At 46.3% G+C, this 9,939-nt stretch overlaps 2 protein-coding genes across 5 annotated transcripts; both read left to right on the top strand.

Annotated features, from left to right (window-relative positions):
• The first annotated feature begins 814 nt into the window (after positions 1–814).
• On the top strand, positions 815–6,230 carry LOC125514749 (thiamine pyrophosphokinase 3-like). 3 transcript variants are annotated; one of them, XM_048680113.1, is made up of 8 exons: positions 815–1,058; positions 1,159–1,255; positions 2,144–2,216; positions 2,937–3,053; positions 5,186–5,287; positions 5,396–5,426; positions 5,502–5,645; positions 5,721–6,230. In XM_048680113.1, exons 1-8 carry the CDS (start codon positions 854–856, stop codon positions 5,834–5,836), a joined length of 885 nt encoding a protein of 294 aa, XP_048536070.1. In that variant the 5' UTR covers positions 815–853; the 3' UTR covers positions 5,837–6,230. The 3 variants fall into 3 exon arrangements, with proteins under 3 accessions (XP_048536070.1, XP_048536062.1, XP_048536077.1); XM_048680105.1 differs by having other exon boundaries at positions 5,396–5,645; XM_048680120.1 differs by lacking the exon at positions 2,937–3,053 and having other exon boundaries at positions 5,396–5,645.
• Positions 6,231–6,967: 737 nt separating this feature from the next.
• On the top strand, positions 6,968–9,735 carry LOC125534629. Of its 2 annotated transcripts, none has more exons than XM_048697804.1 (6): positions 6,968–7,308; positions 7,432–7,509; positions 7,617–7,667; positions 7,748–8,372; positions 8,521–8,670; positions 8,947–9,735. In XM_048697804.1, exons 4-6 carry the CDS (start codon positions 8,286–8,288, stop codon positions 9,340–9,342), a joined length of 633 nt encoding a protein of 210 aa, XP_048553761.1. In that variant the 5' UTR covers positions 6,968–7,308; positions 7,432–7,509; positions 7,617–7,667; positions 7,748–8,285; the 3' UTR covers positions 9,343–9,735. The 2 variants fall into 2 exon arrangements, 1 of the variants encoding a protein (XP_048553761.1); XR_007294530.1 differs by having other exon boundaries at positions 6,972–7,308; positions 8,598–8,670.
• Positions 9,736–9,939: the final 204 nt, after the last annotated feature.

Genomic DNA, 9,939 nt, shown 5'->3' with positions numbered 1-9,939 from the left:
TATGGATATTTAATCATGTATATAATATTAAAAATATATATTGTTTTTTAATATAAGTCATTAGTGAAAAATATACACTTGTGCATAATTATAGTTGCTAAGTAAATGTTTGTATTCATCATTTTAAAATTTAAATATAAGCCATGAGTGTATACTTTTTTGTATTCATTAAACATTGTATATAATACACATTTTAAATGTCCGTATTAACTAAATATTTTATATATACACGGGTATATATTTCACTGTTTTTTATTTACAAATTATTGATAACAAAGAAATATTGGAACATAATTTTTATTACTTATGTTTTAAAATATCTTTTAAAATAGCTTGTGCAAAATGGGCTGCAATATCTGCAGCCCACCTAAGGTCCACATGCGTCTTTGCTAAATATTTATAAAGTTGTTATCTTTAGAGAATGAATCAGTATATAGGTTTTACTGGTTAGCCAGTTGTTTTGGTATTTTCTTTTAATATTGACAGGCGGGACCCACTGGGCATAGAGAGGAAAAATGGCACGTCCATATGGTCTTTTTTGTCAAAATATATATTTTTTGAAGGGATTTTCGAAAAAAAACATTCTGCCTGGTTCACGGGCTGACAACGGACCTCACGCGCCTGGTCAGCACAGATTACGTATATAAAATGGGATATGCACTGTATTTGCACATTCAAACTAAGTTTTTGCATTTTTACACCATTTTAATATACACCGCAACTTTTAGCGTCAAAGTGACCATTTACGCCAAGTTCTAGCACCGTCGGTCGGTGTAATTGACTCTTTTTAAAACACAGCACGCGCACGAGGGCGACTATTAATTGCAACTTCAGCGAGCACGCTCCCCGTCCCATGGAGCCAGAGCCACATCACCCTCGGCGCGCTCCGACGGCCGCCATGGATCCCCCGTCGCCAGCGGGAGCGAGGCCGGCGATGTCCCACTCCTCCGCCTTCCTCCTCCCCTCCTCCGCAACCCCAGCCGCCTCAGCGGACGCGTACGCGGTCGTCGTCCTCAACCAGCGCCTGCCCCGCTTCGCCCCTCTCCTCTGGGACCGCGGTAACTGTCGCCACCAGCCCCACAGTTTCCCCTATGCCCTGTTAGCCTCTTCGTGGTTCCGTCGTCCTCAAGATGCTTATGTGCTTCTCTGTCTGTGCAGCGCAGGTGCGGGTGTGCGCCGACGGGGGCGCTAATCGCGTGTTCGACGGCATGCCGGAGCTGCTCCCCGGCCACGCCCGCGACGATGTGCGCTCCAGGTAATGCGATCCGTCGGACATTGCATATTCCGCGTTTGTCTGTCGGCCTGTCGGTCAGAGGGACAGGGATGTGCACAAGAACATTCCTGCTCGGGTGGTGGCCATTCGGTGTTTTGGATTGGTTTGGCCGCTAGAAAAAGTAGAAACAGTCCAACCAAATTCGACAATTTATTTGTGTAGTGCAATCTCTATTCTGCTTGTGAGCCTGACTGGTCGCTCCATGCATGCTCACAATGTGCTTGGTGGAATGCTTGGGGTTGTTATGTTTACCCACTGCCTAAAGTGCTTTCAACTTTCAAGTAATGCTAGAGAACTCGACAGGTGTACGTAATCTAGTATATTCATGGAAAGGGGATTAGAATTTGCGGAAGTGATTGGTTAGAAATAAATCGTAACTTATTTATAGTGACTGTTTGCCTTTCCCAGTCAGCAAGAACCATCTAGCACTCATGCTTGTTCTGACGTTTGGTGGCACTTCTTCAGTGGATGTGTTGGTAAATCCATTTTTCTGGTTCAGCTTATTAGGAAGTGGTTCATCTTACATGTAAAACCTCCCTCTTACTGGCCATGAGAAGCAGCAGTGTTAGTAGGAGTAGTGGTTAATGCAATAACTCACTTATTTTATGAGAAGAGGTGATGTTAATAGAGATATTTGTGAGCTAGTAGTAGCATTTTTTATACCAAGATTTTTAACTCCACCCAACCAAATGTTCAAATCACATTTCATTTTTTATTTGAAATTTCTAATGGGATTGGGATCTAGGAGATGATCATGACTCAGACCTTCTCAATTATCGATAGTCGGAAATCAATGTTTAAGACTATGCAGTACTTTTTCAAACCATCATATTATAAATTTTCACCAAGCTGTCACTTGTTTTTGTGCAGATACAAACCAGATGTAATCAAAGGGGATATGGATTCAGTGCGACCAGAAGTGAAGGAATATTATTCTAATTTGGTAATTTACTTTTTTATTTTCCATTTAGTCCTTATTAACTTACAAACAGCATGTGTGGGACAAGTAATATTTGAACAATGTTATTTGGCTAGTATAATCATGAACTGGTGTCTCAGAAATTTAGCACAATCTGATTATTTTGTACTCGTGGTGCCTCATTAGTTTGCAGTTTGCAGTGTTCTCTTGGCTGATGCATAGTACTGAAGCGTTGTCTAGATACAAGATATCTAGCAGCTCTCTAGTTTAATAGTGCTATCGGTTATGTGGGAACATGAAAACTGAGAGAGAAAGAAAAAAAATGACGAGTCTCTGGTTCTGGAATCTTAGTTATGCTTAATTTAGCAGATTCATAGTGCGAACATCCTTCGCTGGCATTACATTTGAAGAAACAAACAGTATTTACATGATTGTTGAATGTTCCCCATTTTAACAGCTCCATGATAAGCTACACTGCGAATTCAATTCATGCTAGAGTGACATGGTTGGTGTAGTGCAGATTCGGGATCTTCTTTTTCTTCCTCCATGAAATTTCTTAGATGAAATCTCACATGTAAATCAATTTAGCATGTGTGTGTCCTCAATTGCGGCTTTCTAGTAATAATTGTACCCTTTTATATGAACAAAAGAACAGCACTAGAGTATGTTGGCTTAAATAAGAATGTTTTGGTATGTTCTTATTTCAAATATGAGGCAGCTGATCATATTTTCTTCATAATTTAGTCCATTGACTTCCAGCATGGCTCTGCTTTAGTAGAAACTAGTGTTATGGCGCTGCTAGAAGGAGGGCGCGAGAGGGCCGGCCGGGGGCCTTTTGCCCACGGCCGGGCAAGATGGAAGGTATTTCCTTCTTAATTCTTGCTTGATTAGATTGATACATCTCCTCTCTTTATATAGAGAGGTTTACTTGACTCCCAAGCAAGGCTTACTTGACCCCTAAGAAAGTGACCCTTATCTCTAATTAACCCTAAGACTAACGGGCTATACCGCCAGCCCAGGCCATTAGGCCCATTACGTACTCTAACACTACACCCCACCTGGACATGCAGCTTGTCCTCGAGCTGCAGCCTAACCAACTTATAACCATGACTCGACGCAACACAGACCTAACACCTAAAAACAAGCCTTTTACATCTCAGCTTGTTTTATTACTCTCAACCTGAAATGGACTGGGATGATTTATTTTGGACCTCTTAACAAAAAGTGGATACCATCCGCACGTCGGACGTGCACGTGTACAGCCACCTGGATCCCATGGACACCATCTGGACAAAAGGAGTGCATGTGTATGGCCACCTGGAAGTGGTCGCAAGAGCGACCAGCAGAGGCGCCCTTGCGGCGGCCGGTGGCGGAATGCAGTGGTGCTACGCGGTGCGCTCCTGTCGGTAACACCATGCCTTCTCCCTGCCGGACGGCTGTTGGTCGGCACCGCACATAGAAGAGTGGAGGGCTGTCGATGGAGAATGGCGAGGAGGGGTGCGCCTCCCCAACCGTCGATGTCGCAGACTTTGAGGGCGCTGTCCGTGGGGAAAACAACATGCCCAAGATCCCCGACGCAGTGGACGAGATCGAGGTCCTTTGCGCAGCGAAGCGCAACTGGGAGGAGCGGCAGCTGCAGACCACGCAACTCCCGCACACGCCGACGCGCTAGGAGGCCGTGTGCAGCAGCCTGCAGTCTCACCGCTGCCGACACGTGGCGGGTAGTGATCCAAGCTGCAAGCGGTGACGGCGACGGTGGGAACTTGATCTGCTGGATGGGGACGCCCTGGGGAAGTGGTGATGGCGACGGCGGGAACTTGATCTGGTGGATCGGGACTCCCGTCGGCGCGGTCGATGCGGGGTCGGAGCTGACCTGCGATGGCTGCTGCAGTTGCAGCGGCTGCTGCGGCGGAGTGCCGGGCGCGGCGGAGGTCGCCAGGAGCGGTGGCTGCCACTGCAGCCAGGGCGGGGCGGTGGTGGCGGTGGATGGCAGCTGCTGCAGTGGCCCGGTGAGCGCGGCGGAGGCCACCTGGTGCGGCGGCTGCCACGGCAGCCAGGACGGGGCGGTGGTGGTGGTGGATGGCAGCTGCAGCAGCCCGGCGGAGGCCGCCTGGTGCGGCGGCTGCCATGACAGCCAGGACGGGGCGGTGGATGGCAGCTGCAGCAGCCGCGGCGAGCGCGGCGGGGGGCGCCTGGTGCGGCGGCAGCCACGGCGGCGCGGTGGCGGTGATGGGCGGCACAGCCGGGTGCAGCCCGTAGGACCCGGCCAAGAACAGGCGGATCTCCTGGACCGCCTGTATTAGGTCCCGCAGCGTCCCGAACACCTCCGGGGTGAGGACGACGGGAGAGGGCGCGGCGGAGAATCCCAACGCGGGCAGGAGCGGGGCGACGGTCGTGGTGGTCGCCTCCGACGAGGTGACCGGCAGCGGAAGAGATGGGTTGGGCGGCGGTGAAGACATGATCGAACCGAAGCTAGCTGATACCAAATTGTTATGGCGCTGCTAGAAGGAGGGCGCGAGAGGGCCGGCCCGGGGCCTTTTGCCCACGGCCGGGCAAGATGGAAGGGATTTCCTTCTTAATTCTTGCTTGATTAGATTGATACATCTCCTCTCTTTATATAGAGAGGTTTACTTGACTCCCAAGCAAGGCTTACTTGACCCCTAAGCAAGTGACCCTTATCTCTAATTAACCCTAAGACTAACGGGCTATACCGCCAGCCCAGGCCATTAGGCCCATTACGTACTCTAACAGGTAGAAAGAGCGCTGATTCTTGTGACCTTGAAATATCTTGTTTCTTCTGAAATCTGAAATCCAATATAGATCATGTAAGTTATCATGCTGATATCTATGTATGCAAAAGTTCATATAGATCAAGCAAGTTATTGCTTCAGTCATCACATGGCAATTAATATATTGAGACATGACTTTCATGCAGAACCTTACTTGAAATTAATTCCATCTTATGGCAAGTCTTATTATTTGATCAACCACAGGGCACCAAAATAGTTGATCAATCACATGATCAGGATACCACCGACTTGCACAAATGTGTAGCATTTATCACTGACAATTCACCTGGCCCTGACAAATCGAATGTAAGCTGCTCTAGCTCAGTAATATGAAGTCATTAACCCTCAAGTTATTTGATTAGAATAACACATCGCCATGTTTACAAATATATACCGCCTTGTCTTTAATGACAGCTATGCATCCTTGTCCTCGGAGCACTAGGAGGTAGGTTTGATCACGAAATGGGAAACATCAATGTACTCCACCTCTTTCCAAACATTAAGATCGTCCTCCTATCAGATGATTGCCTGATCTTTCTGCTCCCAAGAACGCACACTCACAACATCCACATTGAACGATCAGTTGAGGGCCCCCACTGTGGGTTGATTCCCATTGGCGCACCTTCGACTAGCACCACGACCACGGGGCTCCGGTGGAATTTAGGTAAGTGTTTCACTTGGTCAATATCCTGTGGTGTCATACAGCAGCAACTGATGTTTCAATGCATTTTCTCGTCAGATAATACTCATATGAGCTTCGGTGGATTGATTAGCACATCAAACACAGTTGATGAGGACCAGGTTATGGTCACTTCAGATTCTGACCTGATCTGGACAATATCGCTCCGGCACTGAGTTTTTCGATGCATTTTCTCGTCAGACAATACTTGTATGAGCTACGATGGATTGATTAGCACGTCGAACATTGTTGATGAGGACCGGGTTATGGTCGCTTCAGATTCTGACCTGATTTGGACAATATCTCTCTGGCACCGAGCTTATGCTAGGCAGAACGTTTTAGCTATCGCCAATTGTCTCATCTAATTTATGTCTATGACCACTACATCCAGCAGTGACGTGATAAATTCTGGCGTGTTAGAATTTCAAGCCTTGTAAATTTTCAATTTGTAATTTGGTAGCTTTGGCAATTAAATATATTTGCCCCCGCGTAAAAAAATTGGTGGTGTGCCTGTCAAAATCTATATCTGTTAATAGGTTGTGAAAATACAGTGGCGCAGTTTGTGGGTTACTCTGTTCAAGCAAACTTCTCTTTTTACACACCTCTTGTACTTCGGTAGTCTGGATTTGCGTATTCATTTCAGAGCTCCATCCAACTAGACCACAAGCCACAAGAGACACGATCAAACTCATAGCACGCTTCCATGAGTAAGGTTGTTAGGATCCTGGGTCTAGGTAAGATGTTTTGCTTGATGGTATCAGATATTCAGATCACAGGATTTGGTCAGGAGCATGACGATTTGCTAGGTTTTCAGAAGATCGTAGGTATTTATATAGATAATGGATTTTTATTCTTGTGAGAAACACCGATTATAACAAAGAAAATGGATTATGTACATGCATACCAGTATCATTCGAAATTTGTTTTGGACAGGGGAAGAGTTGCTCTCCCCGCCTCTGCAAGTATCATCCTGTGATATAAAATTTTCATATATATATATATATATATATATAGACAAAAGCAAACCTATGCAACAATCTTGTGGAGGTAGCAATCATAGCCACATGTTGAGCTTGGGATCTGGTCCAAAACTTTCCCCTGTTAGCATTTCTTGCATTTTAGCTATCCCTAGTTTATTTCCTCTTATAGTGCAAACTGGACCACCAACGCATGTGACTAGCCAGTAGGCTGAGCCCATAGGCTGCCATGCCTGCGCCCACGCCAGACCTCGGCCCACGAGAGAGAAGTTTCCCACGATCCGAACGGTGCCTAGCCCATGAAAGGTTCCTGGAACTTTCTTTTTCGCCTTCTTCTTTTCCTGTTAGTTTGCATACACGGTGTACCGTCATCTCACTGCTTCGCCCCCTCCCCGTTTTCCCTTCTTCCAGTCGTTCTCCATCACCTGTCGCGCTCTCTCTCTCTCTCTCCCCCCTCGTTCTCCATCCCGATCTAGATCCCACAGTCTTGCTTTTGTGCAGAGCAACGATGGCGGCACCGCGAGCTAGGGGAGCGCAGGAGGGGGAGCAGCGGCGTCTTCCGGGGCCGCCTTGGCGGCATGGAAGGGGACGAAACGGCCGTCGTGGCGGCGGTGGAGGCTGAGGTTGTGGGGTCGGTGAAGACGGAGGAGCACATCATGATCCAGATCGAGGTAGGGGGGTTGAACACACGATTCATCCATTGTCCCTTCTTTTTTTCGAGATCCAAAGCAAATTCTTCGGTTCTACTACCTCTTTTTTTAAGATTGCATCCACTGATACTGTTTCTTTTGTAGTCCCTGAACAAGAAGTACGGCAGCAACGTGCCGCTGCTCCTGATGAATTCCTTCAACACCCACCAGGACACGTTGAAGGTAGATTAATTACCATCATCCAAATCACTTCTGACATTGGCGATTGGAAGGCTGTTTAAAAAAATACCAATTCCCTCGTCATGCTGATTCATACATTTGCGCCGCAGATTGTCGAGAAATACGCCAATTCAAACATCCAAATCCATACATTCAACCAGGTATGTCAAGCCATATATCCTGATTTGTTGTTTCAATCAGGTATGCTTATGACATTTACGAATTCTGTTCTGATATGCAGAGCCAGTATCCTCGTGTCGTGGCCTTCCAGGGGAAGGACCGTCAAGGATGGGTGGTAAAACATTCATATGCATCGCCCGTTAAGGATGGCTGGCCGACGAGTTCTGAATATTGTTACGTTGAAACTCCAATTAGTGTATACAGTGAGATATAACGAGTGATTGACAAAAAACTACCAGTTTAGGGGTTTGCGCCCCACAGAACTATCACTTTTTTAAAAATGGCCGAAAACTATCAAAAAAATGTAAAAACTTGACAAAAAACTACCAGGTTGATTGAATGGTGGTTTTGACCGTTTTAACCGCGATTCTGACGTGAGTGGCCCACGTGCCAGGCTGGCGGCCCGCCTAACGGCTAACGGCGCGCGCGCGGCCGTTAGAGCCGCTCGTCGGTCGCACCTGGTCGGGACCAGGTCATAACCTGGCCGACCGGGCCGCTCGTCCCCACCAGCTCTCTCACTTTCCCCCGAGCTCACTCAACTCCTCTCTGCTCTCCTCTGCTTCTGTTTCTTCTTCTCGCGCTCCGGCGACGCCGTGACCATGCCGTCGTGGCCGAACAGCAACGAGACGTTGGACGACGATGACGAGTACATGAGCGAGTTCAGCATCATGCAGATGGAGTACTTTGTAAGTCATCTTAGTCTATCCTCTCCCTCTCCTGTCTGGTCTGTTCTAGGGTTAGGGTAGGGTTAGGGTTTGAAGATATTTGAGATTTTTCCATTTAAGTTGATATATCTGAGTTGTTCTTGATATAGATATGCTTTTGCTTTTGCAGCAAACTCCTGACACTGTGATAGACCCTAGTTTCTATGGGCTTGTGACTGAATCTGACAGAAGGTGTATCATGCACAGGCAGAGGGCGGGCAAGTTTGTGGCATTTGAAGGCACTGACACTGGCAGGAGATTCATAGGATGTGCTACTGAGGTAATGGACCAAGTTGGTGTGGATTTGATTAGTTTGAATTTCTGCTATGTAGTGGAAACAAAGTGTTTAGTTGCTGTTATTCTGAATTTTCCTTAAGTCTGAAAACATTGGTATGTCTGAATACTTTACTTGTAGTAAAGAGCACTGGAAACATGTATGAATATTGTACTTGTAGTATAGAACTAACTAGCTAGTGTAGCTTATATCATTATTGTTTATGATTTGTTATTCTGAATTTGATTGTTCACTGTAAAATTAAGAGTAATTGATTTTCAGGATGGTGTGAACTGTGGTGTTCTGGAGTGGGTCGATGCCCCCTGGCCTGTAATTCTGCAAAGGTGCTTAAGCAAGCTCTGGGATATGTATCATGAGCAGAACCTTGGTAGAGCCCAGGATAATGAGGCTCATGGGATAGAGGTTGCAAAACTGCAGAAGGAGCTTGCTTCTCTGGCCAATCAGTATAGCCAGCTGGTGGATGATGTGTCCAAGTTGTTTGATTATCAGGATGGAATCAAACCTCATGACATGGGTTGCACAAGCCAGGCAATCAATGAACTGAAGGAGAAGAAGAAGCAACTTGAGGAGCAGGCAAAGATTGAGCTTCAAATGGAGAAGCTTAAGCTCAAGAAAGAACAAAGGTGCATCCTTCAGAGTCAAGCTGATATAATCTAGAACACAAGGAAGGCCATGAAGGCGCTAGAGGTGGAGAAAGATCTCCTTAAAGAAGAGAAGAAGAAGCTGGAGAATGTCATTGCTGAGCTCCTTAAGGTTGGTCATGGGTGCAAGGAAAAACTGGACAAGATAAAGGAAGTTGTGATGGAGGAGTGAAGTGGCAGCTCTCTGGATGGTAAGTATATATGAGGCCTATATATATAATTGGCCTAGGAATGATCAGTCTGATGCAAATATGCCCTGATCTACTTATGAATTACCTTTGAACTACCTAAGAACTGTAATGGGTTCAGATCATTTTGGTTGGTGTGGGGGTGGTGTTTGCCCTGATCTGTACTGCCCAAATATTATCCTGATGCTGAGAACTGGTGCTAAGTTAAGTTAAGAACTAAATTATCTAAGTCTGATGTAGTTTATTTGTGTGTGTTGTATCATAAGTTCTTGCTGAGATCTGTTTACTTCATAAATTGCTTCATCACAGGTCCCATACATAGCATTTAGTCTTACATAGATAGGACATGGACACTGAAATTGTTCAAAGACACTTAAACTGACAGAACTGAATCTCACTGAGATTGCAAACACCCTGATAAACTG

Source organism: Triticum urartu, chromosome 1, assembly GCF_003073215.2.
Source record: "Triticum urartu cultivar G1812 chromosome 1, Tu2.1, whole genome shotgun sequence".
In the NCBI taxonomy this organism is placed as follows: Eukaryota; Viridiplantae; Streptophyta; class Magnoliopsida; order Poales; family Poaceae; genus Triticum; species Triticum urartu.
Note: the sequence above shows the minus strand (reverse complement) of the source record. Positions and strands in the feature narration are given on the sequence as shown.

Coding starts and splice junctions, on each gene's coding strand:
- LOC125514749 (XM_048680105.1), top strand. CDS start 854: ATGGAGCCAGAGCCACATCACCCTCGGCGCGCTCCGACGGCCGCCATG. Junction 2,217..2,936: donor AGGAATATTATTCTAATTTG/GTAATTTACTTT, acceptor TTCATAATTTAG/TCCATTGACTTCCAGCATGG. Junction 5,646..5,720: donor GGGGCTCCGGTGGAATTTAG/GTAAGTGTTTCA, acceptor TTTTCTCGTCAG/ATAATACTCATATGAGCTTC.
- LOC125534629 (XM_048697804.1), top strand. CDS start 8,286: ATGCCGTCGTGGCCGAACAGCAACGAGACGTTGGACGACGATGACGAG. Junction 8,373..8,520: donor TCATGCAGATGGAGTACTTT/GTAAGTCATCTT, acceptor TTGCTTTTGCAG/CAAACTCCTGACACTGTGAT. Junction 8,671..8,946: donor TCATAGGATGTGCTACTGAG/GTAATGGACCAA, acceptor ATTGATTTTCAG/GATGGTGTGAACTGTGGTGT.